The 24534-nt window shown below is 45.9% G+C and overlaps 1 protein-coding gene across 2 annotated transcripts in view; it reads left to right on the top strand.

Moving 5' to 3' along the window:
• The first annotated feature begins 608 nt into the window (after positions 1–608).
• LOC140728674 (uncharacterized) overlaps positions 609–24534 on the top strand; it is a 65644-nt gene continuing 41718 nt past the window's right edge. The window contains exon 1 of one of the 2 annotated variants that reach the window (XM_073047636.1): positions 609–930. In XM_073047636.1, coding sequence (XP_072903737.1) covers positions 660–930 — 271 coding nt within the window. In that variant the 5' untranslated portion in view covers positions 609–659. Of the gene's footprint in view, positions 931–14031; positions 14375–24534 lie in introns of those variants that run through there. The other variant, XM_073047635.1, reaches the window with a different exon arrangement.

The following is a 24534-nucleotide window of genomic DNA, read 5'->3' as shown; positions in this document are numbered from 1 at the left end:
GTGACTAGAGTTGTTACACAGTACTGACTGATGTTGTTACAGTGTACTGATCAGTGTTGTTACATTGTAGTGATTGGGTTGTCACACTGTAGTGACACATGCTGTGACTGTATCTACTGGTGTCGTTACACTGTAATGGGTAGTGTTGTTACACTGCAGTGATTAGTATTGTTGCACTTTTCTGACTAGAGTTGTTACACTGTACTGATCAGTGTTGTTATACTGTACTCATTAGTGTTGTTACACTCCACTGATTAGTGTTGGTGTCAGTTGGTTCAACAACTGAATGGTTGAAGGGAATTAGCTGTTCCTGAACGTGGTGGTGTGAGATTTAGGCTTCTCTACCTCCTGCCCAATGGGACTGTTTTCTGTTCTGAAGATATTTTCTTGTCGGAATGCTTTGCAATTAGTGAGACACATTTGGGTGTGTTTTCATTCAGGAGGGTGCTGTGGGGAGTTTCTATTATTTTGTTGGCTGGAAATTTTGTCAGTGTTATACGTTTTTGCTGAGGGTTAACTGATTTATTCTGGCACCTGTCCTTCCCTCAGCTCCCAGTGAGAGTGTCTCAGTGATGACTGGAACCGAGGGAGCTTCGACCACATTACCCTGTGTGTTCACACGGCCTCCGCAGAGCCTCACCGCACACACGGTGACGTGGATGAGGAAGGATCCCTACCGACACATCGTCACCTTCAGGCGTATTCGAAATGGATCATGGGCAGCGGAAAGTGGAGTGACTCGGTACGAGCTCGTCGGGGACCCAGAGCTGGGAAACGCCTGGATCAGGATAAAGCAGCTGAGAGTGGAGGACAGTCACAGCTACCTGTGTCTGGCTGAGTTCAGGAAAAGCGAGCATGATGATTCATCCAACATCAATCCCCCGTATATCCATGTGATCCAGAGTGAGATCCAGCTGCAGGTCAGACCAGGTAAGAAATCATTGACACACTCTGCAGGGCATGGGGAGGGTTTTAGGGGTGGGTGGGGTGAAGCCTGCTAACATTATCCTTTCTCTAATCAACCCCCACCCCCGTGTTTATCTGTCTGTCACCGAGTGAGATCTGACTGTAGATCAGACCCGGAAAAGAACCCGTCGCCACATTCAAGTTCAAGTTTAATTGTCAATCAGCCACACATGCATACAGCAAAACAAAACAGCGTTCCTCCAGGGACAAGGTGTAAAGCAGAGTAGCAACAGCACACAGTACACATCGTTACGATCGCAGAAAAGCATACAGTCACAAAAAGACATAATATAGCCCAAGTTCCTGAGTGGTCTGGCTTGGAGCTGGATGGTAGATTGGATATTGTCCTGGTCCAGCTTGTCTCTCACTAAGTGAACACTGGGGGGCAGCACTGAGCAAAAGAGGAAGGCAGCACCGATGGGAGGGGCCTGTCCCCAACCCACTCCGGACTCCAGCACGTCCACAGAGGCCTCTGCTCTCTCCCACACCATCTCGGCATCTTCTGCTGTGTTCAGGGATGGGTCAGAACCTCCAGCACCCATTGTATTCTGTGTCCAGACTCCGGGGATGAATGTTATATCGGCCACTCCCAGCCTCAGCTGGTGATGAGTTCCATTTCCCCACCATATCTCCATCTCAGACGGTCCCTCACACAGGGTGGCCCCCAGACCTTCAACGGGCCCCCAGGCGGGGCCTTGCCTGAGCCTGGGAGGAATGAGTGGAGTTCTAACGGAGGATCAGGAAGCTTCCCAGAGAAGACACACACTCAATGTTTCAGGAAGAGCTTCTTCCTTTCTGCCGTCAGATTTCTGAGTGGACAACCAGAAAAGTGAGGACCAGCTCACTTTGTTTCCTTTTTTCCCCTCTTTTTGTGCTACTTATTTAATTTAAAATTATACATGTAGGTATATATTTCTTACTGAAATTTACAGTGTTTTTGATTAATATGTATTGCAATGTATAACAGGGTGGCAGGGTGAAGATACGCCTTTACCAAAGGAGGTGTAAGACACTCCTACCCTCCACTAGCCTTCACTTTACCCTTGGGCGAGGTGTAACCCCTGTTTAGCCCCCGATCAGGTCACATGAATCCATGGGATCAGGTGGTGAATGGTCGTACAAGCAGCTGGTGCAGATCACAAATTCTGGTTATGCGACCACCGACACAAGGCAGACAATCTCTGAAGAGTATTGATAATGGCTGGGCTCAGTACAGACACTGCTCAGAAGAAGGCGATGGGAAACCACCTCTGCAGAAAAACTACCAAGAACAATCATGGTCATAAACAGGAGAAAATCTGCCGTTGCTGGAAATCCAGAGCAACACACACAAAATACTGGAGGAACTCAGCAGGTCGGGCAGCGTCTATGGGGAAAGGATCAAAGGTTCATTTTATTGTCCAAGTTTGCATGTAGAATACTGTTATGATACCAGCCCCCTCCTTCCTGAGAATCGCAAGATCGCTATTAATTCGGGTCTTGGACCCAGGAAATGAGAGACAATGCAACGGATTTGACCATTGTTCTTAGAGACACCTGTGTGAATTGCGACTCTATACTACGTGCCAGATATCAGGGACATGGACACCCTCGGGCAATGTGGGGTGGGGATTGTATCAATTAATTATTGTATTAATTGTATTGATTGACATCTACAACTCTGCAAGTCAAGATAAAAAGGAGACTGCAGGAGGCAGTATCCCAGCGACGCACCAGAAGGAGACACCATCGCTCATCGCTCCCGTGATGACGGGAAGCTATTCGGAAGCCACGTGTGATTCGGTTCCCCTAGCCTGGGGAAAGAGTGGCTGATAACACCGAAAAGGACTTCGAACTGACAACGGGGAACCCACGTTCCCGATTCAACGATTTGAGTCCAAAAGGCTGGCAAGTTATTTTCTCACCAAAAATTCTCTCTGTCTCCACACGTGAAACCCAGCGGTCCCCGGAAGGCTAAAAGCCTGCATGAACTCCAGAGACTTTGATATTTCCATCGGACAATAGTTTTACCCCTAGACAAACGATAGAACTACTTCTTATTGTTGATTATTACTAGACCCGCGCTTTAGATTGAGTATTGATGACGTATATTATCTGAATGTTTGTATTAACCTTACTTTTGTGCCTCTTTATAAATAAAAACGTTTAAAAATAGTACCATCAGAATTCAACGGACCTCTCTATCTTTGCTGGTAAGTGACCCAGTTACGGGGTACGTAACAATACAACTTTGATATTCACCTTCTCCAGATAACCATGGTATCCAGAACAACCATGGGATTCGTTACAAGAATAGACATCAATACCCCCACATGAAGAGGAAATGGAAGAATCTCGCAAACATCAAACCCTCCACCCCCAACCTCCCTACCTCGCACAAAAGCCAACAGATTGCTCACCTGGAAGACGATCGTCAGAAGATCAAAAGCCCCAAGCCCCCAAACCCCTCCCTCTCAAAAAATACAGTGCTGACAGCACCAAACCCAACACCCTCTCCCCACACAGATCACCCACACAGAACAGTCAACAGGAACATCAGACACCAATCCCTAACCCCTCCCTCACACAAAAAACAATACATCGTCCCTCTGTAACCCCAACCCACCAATCAGCAACAGGAACATCAGACACCAATCCCTAACCCCTCCCTTGCACAAAAAACAATACATCGTCCCTCTGTAACCCCAACCCACCAATCAGCAACAGGAACATCAGACACCAATCCCTAACCCCTCCCTCACACAAAAAACAATACATCGTCGCTCTGGAACCCCACCAATCGGCAACAAGAATATCAGACACCAATCCCTAACCCCTCCCTCACACAAAAAACAATACATCGTCCCCCTAGAACCCCAACCCACCAATCAGCAACAGGAACATCAAACACCAATCCCTAACCCCTCCCTCACACAAAAAACAATACATCGTCCCTCTAGAACCCCAACCCACCAATCAGCAACAGGAACATCAGACACCAATCCCTAACCCCTCCCTCACACAAAAAACAATACATCGTCCCTCTAGAACCCCAACCCACCAATCGGCAACAGGAACATCAGACAACAATCCCTAACCCCTCCCTTACACAAAAAACAATACATCGTCCCTCTAGAACCCCAACCCACCAATCAGCAACAAGAAAGAAAACAGAAACTGAAGGAGAGCAAAATAAACTACAGCCCAACAGTCACATCAATCTCAGAATTTCAAACATTCCTCCCGCCAGAATTGAGTAAACAGTCGATGTTTTGTGCTGAGACTCTGCATCAGAACTCATGAAAGGGCCTGTTCTGCAGGGTGTGAGTCCTGATGAAGGGGTCAGCCTGAAACGTCAGCTGTTTACTCTTCTCCAGAGATGCTGCCTGGCCTGCTGAGTTCCACCAGCATTTTGTGTGTGTTCATCATGGTTAAGAGACTGTGATTGCCCACATCACACAACACAGCACATACCGATGATGATGATTGCAATGTACTGCTGCACAAAACACAAGCCGGTGAAATTATCCTAATCCCGATTGTGATTCTGCAGAATGTCAGGGGGAGGAGGCAGACAGGACACGATTACAGGGCTCAACCTGTCACATTGATCAAGACAGAAGCCAGCCCCCTCCATGGATTCTGTCTACACTTCTCACCGTCTCTGTGAAACAGACTGCAAAATCAGAGACCCTCCCATCCACCCTGGACATTCTCTCTTCGGCCCGCTCCCACTGGGCAGAAGGTACAACAGCCTGGATGCACGGACCACCAGGCTGAAGGACAGCTTTTATCCTACAATTATAACTATGGAGTGGTCCCCCAGTACGATAAGATGGACTTTCCACCTCATTATTTATTTGTTTATTCATTTAGAGATACAGCACGGAACAGGCCCTTCCGACCCAACGAGCCACACCACCCAGAAACCCACCTATTGAACCCACGACGATTTACAATGACCAATTAACCGACGAGCCGGTCCATCCTTAGACTGTGGGAGGAAACCGGAGCACCCGGAGGAAACCCACGCGGTCACAGGGAGAACGTACAAACTCCTTACAGACGGTGCAGGAATTGAACTCTGAACTCTAACACCCCGAGCTGTCATAGTGTCACGCTAATGGCTGTGCTACCGTGGCAACCCACTTCATTATGGCCCTGCACCTCACTGCCTGCCCGCACTGAACTTTCTCAGAAACTGTCACACTTTATTCTGCACTTTGCTGTTGTGTCCCCTGTACTGTGTTAGAATGTACTGATTCATGTTGTTACACTGTAGTGATTAGTGTTGTTATACTGTACTGATTAGTGTTGTTATACTGTAGTGATTTGTGTTGTTACCTGTACTGATTAGTGTTGTTATACTGTAGCATCTAGTGTTTGTTCTACTGTACTGATTACTGTTGTTACACTCCACTGATTAGTGTTGGTGTCAATTGGTTCAACAACTGAATGGTTGAAGGGAATTAGCTGTTCCTGAACGTGGTGGTGTGAGATTTAAGCTTCTCTATCTCCTGCCCAATGGGACTGATTTATGTTCTAAACAGTTTCTCTTTTTTGAATGGTTTTTAATGAGTAGGACACAGATGGGTTGTGTTTTTATTCAGGAGGGTGCTGTGGAAGTTTCTGTTATTTTACAGGCTGGAAATTTTGTCAGTGTTAAACGTTTTTGCTGAGGGTTAACCGATTTATTCTGGCACCTGTCCTTCCCTCAGCTCCCAGTGAGAGTGTCTCTGTGATGACTGGAACCGAGGGAGCTTCGGCCACGTTACCCTGTGTGTTCACACGGCCTCGGCAGAGACTCCTCACCGCACACACAGTGACGTGGATGAGGAAGGATCCCTACCAACGCATCGTCACCTTCAGGCGTAATGAAATTGGATCGTGGGCAGCAGAAAACGGAGTGACTCGGTACGAGCTCATCAGGGACCCAGAGCTGGGAAATGCCTGGATCAGGATAAAGCAGCTGAGAGTGTCGGACAGTCACAGCTACCTGTGTCTGGCTGAGTTCAGGAAAAGCGAGCATGATGATTCATCCTACGTCAAACCCCCATTTATCCATGTGATCCAGAGTGAGATCCAGCTGCAGGTCAGACCAGGTAAGAAACCATTGACATTTTCTGCAGGGCATGGGGAGGGTTTTAGGGGTGGGTGGGGTGAAGCCTGCTACCATTATCCTTTCTCTAATCAACCCCACCCCCGTGTTTATCTGTCTGTCTCCGAGTGAGATCTGACTGTAGATCAGACCCGGAAAAGAACCCGTCGCCACATTCAAGTTCAAGTTTAATTGTCAATCAGCCACACGTGCATACAGCAAAACAAAACAGCGTTCCTCCAGGGACAAGGTGTAAAGCAGAGTAGCAACAGCACACAGTACACATCGTTACAATCGCAGAAAAGCATACAGTCACAAAAAGACATAATATAGCCCAAGTTCCTGAGTGGTCTGGCTTGGAGCTGGATGGTAGATTGGATATTGTCCTGGTCCAGCTTGTCTCTCACTAAGTGAACACTGGGGGGCAGCACTGAGCAAAAGAGGAAGGCAGCACTGATGGGAGGGGCCTGTCCCCAACCCACAACAGACTCCAGCACGTCCACAGAGGCCTCTGCTCTCTCCCACACCATCTCGGCATCTTCTGCAGTGTTCAGGGATGGGTCAGAACCTCCAGCACCCATTGTATTCTGTGTCCAGACTCCGGGGATGAACATTATGTCAGCCACTCCCAGCCTCAGCTGGTGATGAGTTCCATTTTCCCACCACATCTCCATCTCAGACAGTCCTTCACACAGGGTGGCCCCAGACCTTCAATGGGCCCCCTGGTGGGGCTTTGTCTGAGCCTGGGAGAAATGAGTGGAGTTCTAACGGAGGATCAGGAAGCTTCCCAGAGAAGACACACACTCAACGGTTCAGGAAGAACTTCTTCCTTTCTGCCATCGGATTTCTGAGTGGACAATCAGAAAAGTGAGGACCAGCTCACTTTGTTTCTTATTTTTCCCTCTTTTTGTGCTACTTATTTAATTTAAAATTCTACATGTAGGTATACATTTCTTACTGAAATTTATAGTTTTTTGATTAATATGTATTGCAATGTATAACAGGGTGGCAGGGTGACGATATGTCTTTACTAAAGACACTCCTTCCCTCTGCTAGTCTTCACTTTACCCTTAGGCAAGGTGTAGCCCCTGCTTAGCCCCTGATCAGGGTCACGTGAATCCATGGGAGCAGGTGGTGGATGGTCGTACAAGCAGCTGGTGCAGATCACAAGTTCTGATTATGCGACCACTGACACCAGGCAGACAATCTCTGAAGAGTATTGATAATGGCTGGCATCACCTGTCCTGTACAGACACTGCTCAGAAGAAGGTGATGGAAACCACTTCTGTAGAAAAATTACCAAGAACAACCATGGTCATAAACTTGAGAAAATCTGCCGTTGCTGGAAATCCAGAGCAACACACACAAAATACTGGAGGAACTCAACAGGTCGGGCAGTGTTTATGGGGAAAGGATCAAAGGTTCATTTTATTGTCCAAGTTTGCATGTAGAATACAACTCTGATATTCACCTTCTCCAGATGGCCATGATATCCAGAAAAACCATGGGATTCATTACAAGAATAGACATCAATACCCCCACATGAAGAGGAAATGGAAGAATCTCGCAAACCTCAAACCCCCCACCCCCCACCTCCCTCCCTCACACAAAAGCCAACAGATTGCTTACCTGGAAGATGATCGTCAGAAGATCAAAAGCCCCAAGACCCCAAACCCCTCCCTCTCAAAAAATACAGTGCCGACAGCACCAAATCCAACACCCTCTCCCCACACAGAAAGGTCAACAGGAACATCAGACACCAATCCCTAACCCCTCCCTCACACAAAAAACAATACATCGTCACTCTAGAACCCCAACCCACCAATCGGCAACAGGAACATCAGACACCAATCCCTAACCCCTTCCTCACACAAAAAACAATACATCGTCCCTCTAGAACCCCAACCCACCAATCGGCAACAGGAACATCAGACACCAATCCCTAACCCCTTCCTCACACAAAAAACAATACATCGTCCCTCTAGAACCCCAACCCACCAATCGGCAACAGGAACATCAGACACCAATCCCTAACCCCTCCCTCACACAAAAAACAATACATCGTCCCTCTACAACCCCAACCCACCAATCGGCAACAGGAACATCAGACACCAATCCCTAACCCCTCCCTCACACAAAAAACAATACATCGTCACTCTAGAACCCCAACCCACCAATCAGCAACAGGAACATCAGACACCAATCCCTAACCCCTTCCTCACACAAAAAACAATACATCGTCCCTCTAGAACCCCAACCCACCAATCGGCAACAGGAACATCAGACACCAATCCCTAACCCCTCCCTCACACAAAAAACAATACATCATCCCTCTAGAACCCCAACCCACCAATCAGCAACAAGAAAGAAAACAGAAACTGAAGGAGAGCAAAATAAACTACAGCCCAACAGTCACATCAATCTCAGAATTTCAAACATTCCTCCCGCCAGAATTGAGTAAACAGTCGATGTTTTGTGCTGAGACTCTGCATCAGAACTCATGAAAGGGCCTGTTCTGCAGGGTGTGAGTCCTGATGAAGAGGTCAGCCTGAAACGTCAGCTGTTTACTCTTCTCCAGAGATGCTGCCTGGCCTGCTGAGTTCCTCCAGCATTTTGTGTGTGTTCATCATGGTTAAGAGACTGTGATTGCCCACATCACACAACACAGCACATACCGATGATGATGATTGCAATGTACTGCTGCACAAAACACAAGCCGGTGAAATTATCCTAATCCCGATTGTGATTCTGCAGAATGTCAGGGGGAGGAGGCAGACAGGACACGATTACAGGGCTCAAACTGTCACATTGATCAAGACAGAAGCCAGCCCCCTCCATGGATTCTGTCTACACTTCTCACCATCTCTGTGAAACAGACTGCAAAATCAGAGACCCTCCCATCCACCCTGGACATTCTCTCTTTGGCCCTCTCCCACTGGGCAGAAGGTACAACAGCCTGGATGCACGGACCACCAGGCTGAAGGACAGCTTTTATCCTACAGTTATAACTACGGAGTGGTCCCCCAGTACGATAAGATGGACTCTCCACCTCATTATTTATTTGTTTATTCATTTAGAGATACAGCACGGAACAGGCCCTTCCGACCCAACGAACCACACCACCCAGAAACCCACCTATTGAACCCACGACGATTTACAATGGCCAATTAACCGACGAGCCGGTCCATCCTTAGACTGTGGGAGGAAACCGGAGCACCCGGAGGAAACCCACGCGGTCACAGGGAGAACGTACAAACTCCTTACAGACGGTGCAGGAATTGAACTCTGAACTCCGACACCCCGAGCTGTCATAGGGTCACGCTAACGGCTGTGCTACCGTGGCAACCCACTTCATTATGGCCCTGCACCTCACTGCCTGCCCGCACTGAACTTTCTCAGTAACTGTCACACTTTATTCTGCACTCTGCTGTTGTGTCCCCTGTACTGTGTTAGAATGTACTGATTCATGTTGTTACACTGTAGTGATTAGTGTTGTTACCTGTACTGATTAGTGTTGTTATACTGTAGTGATTTGTGTTGTTACCTGTACTGATTAGTGTTGTTATCCTGTAGCATCTAGTGTTTGTTCTACTGTACTGATTAGTGTTGTTACACTCCACTGATTAGTGTTGGTGTCAGTTGGTTCAACAACTGAATAGTTGAAGGGAATTAGCTGTTCCTGAACGTGGTGGTGTGAGATTTAAGCTTCTCTATCTCCTGCCCAATGGGACTGATTTATGTTCTAAACAGTTTCTCTTTTTTGAATGGTTTTTAATGAGTAGGACACAGATGGGTTGTGTTTTTATTCAGGAGGGTGCTGTGGAAGTTTCTGTTATTTTACAGGCTGGAAATTTTGTCAGTGTTAAACGTTTTTGCTGAGGGTTAACCGATTTATTCTGGCAGCTGTCCTTCCCTCAGCTCCCAGTGAGAGTGTCTCTGTGATGACTGGAACCGAGGGAGCTTCGGCCATGTTACCCTGTGTGTTCACACGACCTCCGCAGAGCCTCACCGCACACACAGTGACGTGGATGAGGAAGGATCCCTACCGACGCATCGTCACCTTCAGGCGTATTCGAACTGGATTGTGGGCAGCGGAAAACAGAGTGACTCGGTACGAGCTCGTCGAGGACCCAGAGCTGGGAAATGCCTGGATCAGGATAAAGCAGCTGAGAGTGGAGGACAGTCACAGCTACCTGTGTCTGGCTGCATTCAGGGAAAGGAATCATGATGATTCATCCTACGTCAAATCCCCATTTATCCATGTGATCCAGAGTGAGATCCAGCTGCAGGTCAGACCAGGTAAGAAACCATTGACACATTCTGCAGGGCATGGGGAGAGTTTTAGGGGTGGGTGGGGTGAAGCCTGCTAACATTATCCTTTCTCTAATCAACCCCCACCCCCGTGTTTATCTGTCTGTCACCGAGTGAGATCTGACTGTAGATCAGACCCGGAAAAGAACCCGTCGCCACATTCAAGTTCAAGTTTAATTGTCAATCAGCCACACGTGCATACAGCAAAACAAAACAGCGTTCCTCCAGGGACAAGGTGTAAAGCAGAGTAGCAACAGCACACAGTACACATCGTTACGATCGCAGAAAAGCATACAGTCACAAAAAGACATAATATAGCCCAAGTTCCTGAGTGGTCTGGCTTGGAGCTGGATGGTAGATTGGATATTGTCCTGGTCCAGCTTGTCTCTCACTAAGTGAACACTGGGGGGCAGCACTGAGCAAAAGAGGAAGGCAGCACCGATGGGAGGGGCCTGTCCCCAACCCACTACGGACTCCAGCACGTCCACAGAGGCCTCTGCTCTCTCCCACACCATCTCGGCATCTTCTGCAGTGTTCAGGGATGGGTCAGAACCTCCAGCACCCATTGTATTCTGTGTCCAGACTCCGGGGATGAACATTATGTCGGCCACTCCCAGCCTCAGATGGTGATGAGTTCCATTTCCCCACCACATCTCCATCTCAGACGGTCCTTCACACAGGGTGGCCCCCAGACCTTCAGTGGGCCCCCTGGTGGGGCTTTGTCTGAGCCTGGGAGAAATGAGTGGAGTTCTAACGGAGGATCAGGAAGCTTCCCAGAGAAGACACACACTCAACGGTTCAGGAAGAACTTCTTCCTTTCTGCCGTCGGATTTCTGAGTGGACAATCAGAAAAGTGAGGACCAGCTCACTTTGTTTCTTATTTTTCCCTCTTTTTGTGCTACTTATTTAATTTAAAATTCTACATGTAGGTATACATTTCTTACTGAAATTTATAGTTTTTTGATTAATATGTATTGCAATGTATAACAGGGTGGCAGGGTGACGATATGTCTTTACTAAAGACACTCCTTCCCTCTGCTAGTCTTCACTTTACCCTTAGGCAAGGTGTAGCCCCTGCTTAGCCCCTGATCAGGGTCACGTGAATCCATGGGAGCAGGTGGCGGATGGTCGTACAAGCAGCTGGTGCAGATCACAAATTCTGATTATGCGACCACTGACACCAGGCAGACAATCTCTGAAGAGTATTGATAATGGCTGGCATCACCTGTCCTGTACAGACACTGCTCAGAAGAAGGTGATGGAAACCACTTCTGTAGAAAAATTACCAAGAACAACCATGGTCATAAACTTGAGAAAATCTGCCGTTGCTGGAAATCCAGAGCAACACACACAAAATACTGGAGGAACTCAACAGGTCGGGCAGTGTTTATGGGGAAAGGATCAAAGTTTCATTTTATTGTCCAAGTTTGCATGTAGAATACAACTCTGATATTCACCTTCTCCAGATGGCCATGATATCCAGAAAAACCATGGGATTCATTACAAGAATAGACATCAATACCCCCACATGAAGAGGAAATGGAAGAATCTCGCAAACCTCAAACCCCCCACCCCCCACCTCCCTCCCTCACACAAAAGCCAACAGATTGCTTACCTGGAAGATGATCGTCAGAAGATCAAAAGCCCCAAGACCCCAAACCCCTCCCTCTCAAAAAATACAGTGCCGACAGCACCAAATCCAATACCCTCTCCCCACACAGAAAGGTCAACAGGAACATCAGACACCAATCCCTAACCCCTCCCTCACACAAAAAACAATACATCGTCCCTCTAGAACCCCAACCCACCAATCAGCATCAAGAAAGAAAACAGAAACTGAAGGAGAGCAAAATAAACTACAGCCCAACAGTCACATCAATCTCAGAATTTCAAACATTCCTCCCACCAGAATTGAGTAAACAGTTGATGTTTTGTGCTGAGACTCTGCATCAGAACTCATGAAAGGGCCTGTTCTGCACGGTGTGAGTCCTGATGAAGGGGTCAGCCTGAAACGTCAGCTGTTTACTCTTCTCCAGAGATGCTGCCTGGCCTGCTGAGTTCCTCCAGCATTTTGTGTGTGTTCATCATGGTTAAGAGACTGTGATTGCCCACATCACACACCGATGATGATGATTGCAATGTACTGCCACACAAAACACAAGCCGGTGAAATTATCCTAATCCCGATTGTGATTCTGCAGAATGTCAGGGGGAGGAGGTAGACAGGACACGATTACAGGGCTCAACCTGTGACATGGATCAAGACAGAAGCCAGCCCCCCACCATGGATTCTGTCTACACTTCTCACCGTCTCTGTGAAACAGACTGCAAAATCAGAGACCCTCCCATCCACCCTGGACATTCTCTCTTCGGCCCTCTCCCACTGGGCAGAAGATACAACAGCCTGGATGCACGGACCACCAGGGTGAAGGACAGCTTTTATCCTACAGTTATAACTACGGAGTGGTCCCCCAGTACGATAAGATGGACTCTCCACCTCATTATTTATTTGTTTATTCATTTAGAGATACAGCACGGAACAGGCCCTTCCGACCCAACGAGCCACCCCACCCAGAAACCCACCTATTGAACCCACGACGATTTACAATGACCAATTAACCGACGAGCCGGTCCATCCTTAGACTGTGGGAGGAAACCGGAGCACCTGGAGGAAACCCACACGGTCACAGGGAGAACGTACAAACTCCTCACAGACGGTGCAGGAATTGAACTCTGAACTCTAACACCCCGAGCTGTCATAGTGTCACGCTAATGGCTGTGCTACCGTGGCAACCCACTTCATTATGGCCCTGCACCTCACTGCCTGCCCGCACTGAACTTTCTCAGAAACTGTCACACTTTATTCTGCACTCTGCTGTTGTGTCCCCTGTACTGTGTTAGAATGTACTGATTCATCTTGTTACACTGTAGTGATTGGTGTTGTTATACTGTAGTGATTTGTGTTGTTACCTGTACTGATTAGTGTTGTTATACTGTAGTGATTTGTGTTGTTACCTGTACTGATTAGTGTTGTTATACTGTAGTGATTTGTGTTGTTACGTGTACTGATTAGTGTTGCTATACTGTAGTGATTTGTGTTGTTACCTGTACTGATTAGTGTTGTTATACTGTAGTGATTTGTGTTGTTGCACTGTAGTGATTAGTGTTGTTATACTTTTGTGCCAAGTGTTGTTACACTGCTGTGATTTTTGTTGTTACACTGTACTGATTGGTGTTGTTATACTGTACAGCTTGGTGTTGTTAGACTGTACTGATTGGTGTTGTTAGACTGTACTGATTAGTGTTCTAATACTGTACTGATTAGTGTTGTTACACTCCACTGATTAGTGTTGGTGTCAGTTAGTTCAACAACTGAATGGTTGAAGGGAATTAGCTGTTCCTGAACGTGGTGGTGTGAGATTTAGGCTTCTCTACCTCCTGCCCGATGGGACTGTTTTATGTTCTAAAGGGTTTCTCTTGTTTGAATGGTTTGCAATTAGTGAGACACAGATGGGTTGTGTTTTTATTCAGGAGGGTGCTGTGGGGAGTTTCTATTATTTTGTAGGCTGGAAATTTTGTCAGTGTTAAACGTTTTTGCTGAGGGTTAACTGATTTATTCTGGCACCTGTCCTTCCCTCAGCTCCCAATGAGAGTGTCTCTGTGATGACTGGAACCGAGGGAGCTTCGGCCACGTTACCCTGTGTGTTCACACGGCCTCAGCAGAACCTCACCGCACACACGGTGATGTGGATGAGGAAGGATCCCTACCGACACATCGTCACCTTCAGGCATTATCGAAATGGATCGTGGGCAACGGAAAACGGAGTGACTCGGTACGAGCTCGTCAGGGACCCAGAGCTGGGAAATGCCTGGATCAGGATAAAGCAGCTGAGAGTGGAGGACAGTCACAGCTACCTGTGTCTGGCTGAGTTCTGGAACAGGAATCATGATGATTCATCCTACGTCAATCCCCCATATATCCATGTGATCCAGAGTGAGATCCAGCTGCAGGTCAGACCAGGTAAGAAACCATTGACACATTCTGCAGGGTATGGGGAGGGTTTTAGGTGTGGGTGGGGTGAAGCCTGCTACCATTATCCTTGCTCTAATCAACCCCCACTCCCGGGTTTATCTGTCTGTCCCCGAGTGAGATCTGACTGTAGATCAGACCCGGAAAAGAACCCGTCGCCACATTCAAGTTCAAGTTTAATTGTCAATCAGCCACACGTGCATACAGCAAAACAAAACAGCGTTCCTCCAGGGAGAAGGTGTAAAGCAGAGTAGCAACAGCACACAGTACACATCGTTACGATCTCAGAAAAGCATACAGTCACAAAAAGACATAATATAGCCCAAGTTCCTGAGTGGTCTGGCTTGGAGCTGGACTGTAGATTGGATATAAGCAGCCTTGTCGAGGGAAGTGCGAATCTTTAGCTCGAGAGCCTTCAGCGAGGAGGCTGAGGGAAGTGACTACGCCACAGTTGGAGAGGGTGAGAGGTGGTGAAGAGATGACAGGTAAACTGATTCAGTGTGATGCTTGCCTGATGTGGGAGGTCAGCGACACTGTTGGTGCCTCCGGCTGCTGCAACTGTGGAAAGTGTGTCCAGGTTCAGCTCCCGAAGGACCGTGTTGGGGCACTGGAGAGGCAACTGGATGACCTCGGGTTCATCCGGGAAAACGAGAGTTTTCTGGACAGGACCTACAGTGAGATTGTAACACCGAAGATACCAGAAGAGAGAGGGGGGCGACGATGAGGAAGGGATGGATGCTTGGAGTACAGGAGACCCCGGGGGATGTGGTTCCTGAAAACAGGTTCACTCTCTTGGAAGCTGTCGGGACAGAAGGCACTGCTAGTCTTAGAGGTGGACAGGTCTGCAAGTCAAAAACTGAAGCCAAGCCGAAGAGATGGACGACAGGCAGAGCCGTGGTAGTAGAGGACTCCATAGTGAGAGGTACAGAAAGGGGTTTCTGTGGCAACAGGCGGGATTTAAGGATGGTGTGTTGCCTCCCTGGAGCCAGGATCCAGGACATCACGGACCGATTGCAGAGCATCCTCAAGGGTAAAGGTGAACAGCCGGAAGTGGTAGTGCATGTCGGCACAAATGACATCGGGAAGAAGAGGAAAGAAATACTGCAACGTGACTTCAGAGAACTCGGAAGAAGGCTGAAAAGCAGGACCTCCAGGGTGGTTATCTCCAGTTTGCTTCCAGTTCCTCGTGCTGGTGAGGGCAGGAACAGGGAGATATGGGATCTCAATGTGTGGCTGAGGAGCTGGTGTGGCAAGCAGGGTTTTAGATTCTCAGACCACTGGGATCTGTTTTGGGGTAAGGATGAATTGTACAAAAGGGATGGGTTGCACCTTAACAGGTAGGGGACCAGCATTCTGGCAGGCAGGTTTGCCATTGTTACATGGGTGTGTTTAAACTAATAAGTGGGGGGGAGGGGGGAGACAAACTGGAAATACAAGGATGGAGTTAAAGGGAAAGAGAGAATAAGAAAAGTTAAGAAAGACATCAGAATTAAAGGGGCAGAAAGCTCAGGAAGGGATTGGAGTGTACGGCCAAGTGCAATAGGGATCGGTGTGAGAAGCAAGAGGAGTAATGGATTAAAAGTATTATATATGAATGCACAAAGTATAAGAAATAAAGTGGATGAGCTTGAGGCTCAGTTGGAAATTGGCAAGTATGATGTTGTAGGAATAACAGAGACATGGCTGCAAGAGGACCAGGGCTGGGAAATGAATATTCAAGGGTATACATCCTATCGAAAAGACAGACAGGTGGGCAGAGGGGGTGGGGTGGCTCTGCTGGTGAGGAATGAAATTCAGTCCCTTGCGAGGGGTGACATAGAATCAGGAGATGTAGAGTCAGTATGGATAGAACTGAGAAATTGTACGGGCAGAAAGACCCTAATGGGAGTTATCTACAGGCCCCCAAATGTTAGCCTGGATATGGGGTGCAAGTTGAATCAAGAGCTAAAATTAGCATGTCGGAAAGGTAATACAACGATTGTAATGGGGGATTTCAACATGCAGGTAGACTGGGAGAATCAGGATGGTACTGGACCCCAAGAAAGGGAGTTTGTGGAGTGCCTCCGAGATGGATTCTTAGAGCAGCTTGTACTGGAGCCTACCAGGGAGAAGGCAATTCTGGATCTAGTATTATGTAATGAACCGGATTTGATAAGGGAACTCAAGGTAAAGGAGCCATTAGGAGCTAGTGACCATAATATGATAAGTTTTAATCTACAATTTGAGAGGGAGAAGGGAAAATCGGAAGTGTCAGTATTACAGTTGAAGGAAGGGGACTATGGATCCATGAGGGAGGAGCTGGCCAAAGTTGACTGGAAGGATACTCTCGCAGGGATGACAGTGGAACAACAATGGCAGGTATTTCTGGGAATAATTCAGAAGGTGCAGGATCGGTTCATTCCAAAGAGGAAGAAAGATTCTAAGGGGAGTAGGGGGCAACCGTGGCTGACAAGGGAAGTCAAGGGCAGTATAAAAATAAAAGAGAAGAAGTATAACATAGCAAAGATGAGGGAGAAGCCAGAGGATTGAGAAACTTTTAAAGAGCAACAGAAGATAACAAAAAAGGCAATATGGGGAGAAAAGATGAGGTACGAAGGTAAGCTAGCAAAGAATATAAAGGAGGATAGTAAAAGCTTCTTTAGGTATGTGAAGAGGAAAAAAATTAGTTAAGATCAAAGTTGGGCCCTTTAAGGCAGAAACTGGTGAATTTATTATGGGGAACAAGGAAACGGCAGACGAGTTGAACAGGTACTTTGGATCTGTCTTCACTAGGGAGAACACAGACAATCTCCCAGAAGTAATAGTGGCCAGAGGACCTAGGGTAACGGAGGAACTGAAGGAAATTCACATTAGGCAGAAAATGGTGTTGAGTAGACTGATGGGACTGAAGGCCGATAAATCCCCAGGGCCTGATGGTCTGCATCCCAGGGTACTTAAGGAGGTGGCTCTAGAAATCGTGGAAGCATTGGTAATCATTTTCCAATGTTCTATAGATTCAGGATCAGTTCCTGAGGATTGGAGGATAGCTAATGTTATCCCACTTTTTAAGAAAGGAGGGAGAGAGAAAACGGAATTATAGACCAGGTAGCCTGACATCAGTGGTTGGGAAGATGCTGGAGTCAATTATAAAAGATGAAATAACAGCACATTTGGATAGCAGTAACACCATCGGTCCAAGTCAGCATGGATTTATGAAGGGGAAATCGTGCTTGACTAATCTTCAGTTTAGTAATTTTTCCGGGTATAAATTGAATCTTAATAAGAGTGAATTGTTCCCCTTAAATAGACAGGTTCCAATTTATGGAAATTTACCTTTTAAATTAGTTAATGACTTTTTTATATACTTAGGGATTAAAATTACAAAAAATCATAAGGAGTTATTCAAGGTTAATTTTTTACCCTTAATTGATCAGATTAAATGTTTGTTCGCTAAATGGTCACCATTGTCTTTATCTCTGATAGGTCGGATTAATGCTATTAAGATGATTATTTTACCCAAGTTCTTATATATATATTTCAAGCGGTACCAATTTTTATTCCGAAATCCTTTTTTGACAATGTTGATTCAAAAATGTCCTCATATATATATGGCAGAACAAAAATCCTAGATTAGGTAAAAGATATTTACAGAAGGCAAGGAAGGAAGGTGGATTGGCATTGCCTAATTTTAGATTTTATTATTAGACAATTAATATTTGATATTTGAAATGTTTGTTAAGGGATTGGGATTTATCTCCTAGCCCTCATTGGGTAAATCTGGAAACTAAATCTGTACAAGGATTTTCATTGGGTTCTATTTTAGGGACTTCTCTTCCCTTTGCTCTTTCTAAATTGCATAAACGAACTGACATTCCGAGAGTCAAACACACTTTACGTATATGGTTTCAATTTCGGAAATTTTTTGGGTTGAATCAATTTGTTTTAGCTATTCCTATTGTATCCAATTTATTTTTTCATCCTTCTATTATGGACCAAGCTTATTCAGCTTGGAAGACTAAAGGAATACTATGATTTTCTGATTTATTTTTGGATAATTGTTTTATGTCTTTTGAACAATTATCTAATAAATATAATTTGCCCAGATCTCATTTTTTTAGATATTTACAGATTAGGAATTTCTTAAACACTGTACTTCCTACCTTTCCAAATCTTGATTCTTCAGGTATTTTGGAGAAATTTTTAGAACTAAATCCTTTTCAGAAAGGTCTAATATCAAATGTTTACAATATAATTATGAAAATACATACAGAGGCCTTCTATAAGATTAAAAATGATTGGGAAAGATGACTTAACTTTACTATCCCTATTGAGAATTGGGATAAAATTCTTCAATTAGTTAATTTATCCTCTATATGTGCTGAACATTCATTGATACAGTTTAAAGTTGTGCACAGGGCTCATATGTCCAAGGATAAATTGGCTCATTTTTATTCCCATATAAATCCTATATGTGACAGATGTCATTCTGAGATAGCTTCTTTAACTCATATGTTTTGGTCATGTCCACTTTTGAAAAAATATTGGAAAGACATTTTCGATATTATTTCCATGGTATTGAACATTGATTTACAACCTCATCCTATTACTGCAATCTTTGGTTTACCAATGATGGCGTCAATCTATTTATCTTCTTCTGCTTGTCGGATGATTGCATTTCTTACATTAATGGCTAGAAGATCTATTTTGTTGAAATGGAAAGAAATTAATCCCCCTACCATATTTCATTGGTTTTCTCAAACTATGTTATGTCTAAATTTGGAGAAAATTAGAAGTGTCGTATATGACCCTTCTATTAAATTTGAAAAGATTTGGAGGCCATTTATTCAATATTTTCACATGATGTAATTTGACGCTGTTCCGGTTTTTCCAGTTTTGATTATATATATGTTGAGAGGATCAGAGTTGGGGACACTGATGGTTTTGTAATTTTTTTTATAGATACTATAAACTTCTTTCCTTTTTTTTCTTAATAGTTAGTGGTTAGTTTGTTAGTTTAGTTTTTCTTAGGGTATTAATATTTTTTTTCTTTTTCTCTTTTCTGTTTTTTTTCCAACATGAATTACTTAGTTTTTTTGTTTCGTTTATATGACATTTGTATCATTCATGATTTGGGAAGACTTAACTATATTGTACTTATTGCTTGTGTATCCTTTTATGTTCATTTTAATTTTGTAAGTTTGTAATCCCAATATCTATGTACTAATCTTATCATGTTGATATTAATAAAAAGATTGAAAAAGAAAGAAAAGACTAATCTTCTGGAATTTTTTGAGGATGTAACCATGAAAATGGACAAGGGAGAGCCAGTGGATGTAGTGTACCTGGGCTTTCAGAAAGTCTTTGATAAGGTCCCACACAGGAAATTAGTGGGCAATATTAAAGCACATGGTATTGGGGGTAGGGTACTCACATGGATAGAAAATTGGTTGGCAGAAAGGAAACAAAGAGTAGGGATTAACAGGTCCTTTTCAGAATGGCAGGCAGTGACTAGTGGGGTACCGCAAGGCTTGGTGCTGGGACCGCAGCTATTTACAATATACATTAATGATTTAGATGAAGGGATTAAAAGTAACATTAGCAAATTTGCAGATGGCACAAAGCTGGGTAGTAGTGTGAAAATGAGGAGGATGTTAGGAGAATGCAAGGTGACTTGGACAGGTTGGGTGAGTGGGCAGATGCATAGCAGATGCAGTTTAGTGTGGATAAATGTGCGTTTATCCACTTTGGTGGCAAGAACAGGAAGGCAGATTACTATCTGAATGGTGTCAAGTTAGGAAAAGGGGAAGTACAATGAGACCTAGGTGTCCTTGTTCATCAGTCACTGAAAGTAAGCATGCAGGTACAGCAGGCAGTGAAGAAAGTTAATGGCATGTTGGCCTTCATAACAAGGGGAGTTGAGTATAGGAACAAAGAGGACCTTCTGCAGTTGTACAGGGCCCTGGTGAGACCACACCTGGAGTATTGTGTTCAGTTTTGGTCTCTAAATTTGAGGAAGGACATTCATACTATTGAGGGAGTGCAGCCTGACGAAGGGTCTCAGCCCGAAACGTTGACAGTGCTTCTCCGTATAGATGCTGCCTGGCCTGCTGCATTCCACCAGCATTTTGTGTGTGTTGTTTGAATTTCCAGCATCTACAGATAGATTTCCTCGTGTTTGGAGATTATTAAGGGATTGGACACACTAGAGGCAGCAAACAGATTCCTGATGTTGGGGGAATCCAGAACCAGAGGCCACAGTTTAAGATTAAGGGGTAGGCATTTAGAACAGAGTTGAGGAAAAACGTTTTCACCCAGAGAGTTGTGGAACTATGGAAAGCTCTGCCTCAGAAGGCAGTGGAGGCCAATTCTCTGGATGCTTTCAAGAAAGAGTTAGATAGAGCTCCTAAAGATAGCGGAGTCAAGGGATATGGGAAGAAGGCAGGAACGGGGTACTTATTGTGGATGATCAGCCATGATCATATTGTATGGCAGTGCTGGCTCAAAGGGTAGAATGGCCTACTCCTGCACCTACTGTCTATTGTCTATTGATATTGTCCTGGTCCAGCTTGTCTCTCACTAAGTGAACACTGGGGGGCAGCACTGAGCAAAAGAGGAAGGCAGCACCGATGGGAGGGGCCTGTCCCCAACCCACTCCGGACTCCAGCACGTCCACAGAGGCCTCTGCTCTCTCCCACACCATCTCAGCATCTTCTGCAGTGTTCATGGACGGGTCAGAACCTCCAGCACCTATTGTATTCTGTGTCCAGACTCCGGGGATGAATGTTATATCGGCCACTCCCAGCCTCAGCTGGTGATGAGTTCCATTTCCCCACCACATCTCCATCTCAGACGGTCCCTCACACAGGGTGGCCCCCAGACCTTCAACGGGCCCCCAGGCGGGGCCTTGCCTGAGCCTGGGAGGAATGAGTGGAGTTCTAACGGAGGATCAGGAAGCTTCCCAGAGAAGATGCACACTCAACGTTTCAGGAGGAGCTTCTTCCTTTCTGCCGTCGGATTTCTGAGTGGACAATCAGAAAAGTGAGGACCAGCTCACTTTTTTCCCTATTTTTCCCTCTTTTTGTGCTACTTATTTAATTTAAAATTATACATGTAGGTATATATTTCTTATTGAAATTTACAGTTTTAAATTAATATGTATTGCAATGTATAACAGGGTGTCAGGGTGAAGATACGTCTTTACCAAAGGAGGTGTAAGACACTCCTACCCTCCGCTAGCCTTCACTTTACCCTTGGGAAAGGTGTAACCCCTGCTTAGCCCCCGATCAGGTCACATGAATCCATGGGATATGGTTGTGGATGGTCGTATGAGCAGCTGGTGCAGATCACAAATTCTGGTTATGCGACCATTGACACCAGGCAGACAATCTCTGAAGAGTATTGATAATGGCTGGGCTCACCCATCCTGTACAGACACTGCTCAGAAGAAGGCGATGGAAACCACTTTTGTAGAAAAATTGCCAAGAACAATCATGGACATAAACAGGAGAAAATCTGCCGTTGCTGGAAATCCAGAGCAACACACACAAAATACTGGAGGAACTCAACAGGTCGGGCAGCGTCTATGGGGAAAGGATCAAAGGTTCATTTTATTGCCAAAGTTTGCATGTAGAATACAACTCTGATATTCATCTTCTCCAGATAACCATGATATCCAGAAAAACCATGGGATTCGTTACAAGAAAAGACGTCAATATCCCTACATGAAAAATCATCAATACACACACACGAAAAGGAAAAAGAAAAATCTCATGAACCTCAAACCCCTGCACCTCCCTCCCTCGCACAAAAGCCAACAGATCGCCCACCTGGAAGACAATCGTCAGAAGATCAAAAGCCCCAAGAATCCAAACCCCTCCCTCTCAAAAAATACAATGCTGACAGCACCAAACCCAACACCCTCTCCCCACACAGATCACCCACACAGAAAAGTCAAAAGGAGCATCAGACACCAATCCCTAACCCCTCCCTCACACAAAAAACAATACATTGTCCCTCTAGAACCTCAACCCACCAATCAGCAACAGGAACATCAGACACCAATCCCTAACCCCTCCCTCACACAAAAAACAATACATCGTCCCTCTAGAACCCCAACCCACCAATCAGCAGAAGAAAGAAAACAGAAACTGAAGGAGAGCAAAATAAACTACAGCCCAACAGTCACATCAATCTCAGAATTTCAAACATTCCTCCCACCAGAATTGAGTAAACAGTCGATGTTTTGTGCTGAGACTCTGCATCAGAACTCATGAAAGGGCCTGTTCTGCAGGGTGTGAGTCCTGATGAAGGGGTCAGCCTGAAACGTCAGCTGTTTACTCTTCTCCAGAGATGCTGCCTGGCCTGCTGAGTTCCTCCAGCATTTTGTGTGTGTTCATCATGGTTAAGAGACTGTGATTGCCCACATCACACAACACAGCACATACCGATGATGATGATTGCAATGTACTGCTGCACAAAACACAAGCCGGTGAAATTATCCTAATCCCGATTGTGATTCTGCAGAATGTCAGGGGGAGGAGGCAGACAGGACACGATTACAGGGCTCAACCTGTCACATTGATCTATAAGAAGATAAGAAATAGGAGCAGGATTCGGCCATCCGGCGCATCGAGCCTGCCCCGCCATTCAATAAGATCATGGCTGATCTGTCCGTAAACTCAGCTCCATCTACCTGCCTTTTCCCCATAACTCTTAACTCCCTTACTATGTAAAAACCTATCTAACTGTTTCTTATAAGTGGAGATGTGGAGAAAGCGAACCAGCTGAACAACTTCTTCAACAGGTTCGACAGCTCAATCTCATCCTCACCGCAGAAATCCACACCAGGCTTACTTCCCTCACAGGAGACCTTGCCCACGCCCAGGATTACGGCTGCACAGGTGGAAGGTCAACTGAGGAAGATCTGTACCAGCAAGGCGGCTGGACCGGATGGAGTTTCCCCACGATTACTGAGGGCCTGTGCGACTGAGCTGGGAGAACCACTACAGCGCATCTTCAACATGAGCCTGGAGCAGAGAAGAGTACCCAGACAGTGGAAAACATCCTGTATTGTCCCGGTACCAAAGAAACCACAACCAAAGGAGTTGAATGACTTCAGACCTGTTGCCTTGACGTCGCACGTGATGAAGACCATGGAGCGGCTGATAATACAGAATCTGAGGCCACAAACCAGGCACGCCCAGGATCCTCTTCAGTTTGCGTATAAGGAGAAGGTGGGAGTGGAGGATGCTATCACGTATCTGCTGCACAAATCACTCTCTCACCTAGATGGGGTCAGTTGTGCTGTGAGGATTACATTCCTTGACTTCTCTAGTGCCTTTAACACCATCCAGCCCAAGATCTTAAGGCACAAACTAACGCAGATGGGAGTAGACTCTCACATGGTGGATTGAATAGTGGACTACTTGACAGATAGACCTCAGTATGTGCGGTTGGGAGACTGTAGGTCTGACACGGTGGTCAGCAGCACAGGAGCGCCGCAGGGAACTGTACTCTCTCCGGTCCTGTTCACCCTGTACACATCAGACTTCCGATATAACTCGGAGTCCTGCCATGTGCAGAAGTTCGCTGATGACACGGCCATAGTGGGGTGTGTCAGGAATGGACAGGAGGAGGAGTATAGGAAACTGATACAGGACTTTGTGATATGGTGCAACTCAAACTACCTGCGTCTCAATGTCACCAAGACCAAGGAGATGGTGGTGGACTTTAGGAGATCTAGGCCTCATATGGAGCCAGTGATCATTAATGGAGAATGTGTGGAGCAGGTTAAGACCTACAAGTATCTGGGAGTACAGTTAGACGAGAAGCTAGACTGGACTGCCAACACAGATGCCTTGTGCAGGAAGGCACAGAGTCGACTGTACTTCCTTAGAAGGTTGGCGTCATTCACTGTCTGTAGTGAGATGCTGAAGATGTTCTATAGGTCAGTTGTGGAGAGCGCCCTCTTCTTTGTGGTGGCGTGTTGGGGAGGAAGCATTAAGAAGAGGGACGCCTCACGTCTTAATAAGCTGGTAAGGAAGGCGGGCTCTGTCGTGGGCAAAGTGCTGGAGAGTTTAACATAGGTAGCTGAGCGAAGGGCGCTGAGTAGGCTATGGTCAATTATGGAAAACTCTGAACATCCTCTACATAGCACCATCCAGAGACAGAGA

This window comes from Hemitrygon akajei, chromosome 6, assembly GCF_048418815.1.
Source record: "Hemitrygon akajei chromosome 6, sHemAka1.3, whole genome shotgun sequence".
NCBI lineage: Eukaryota > Metazoa > Chordata > Chondrichthyes > Myliobatiformes > Dasyatidae > Hemitrygon > Hemitrygon akajei.
Note: the sequence above shows the minus strand (reverse complement) of the source record. Positions and strands in the feature narration are given on the sequence as shown.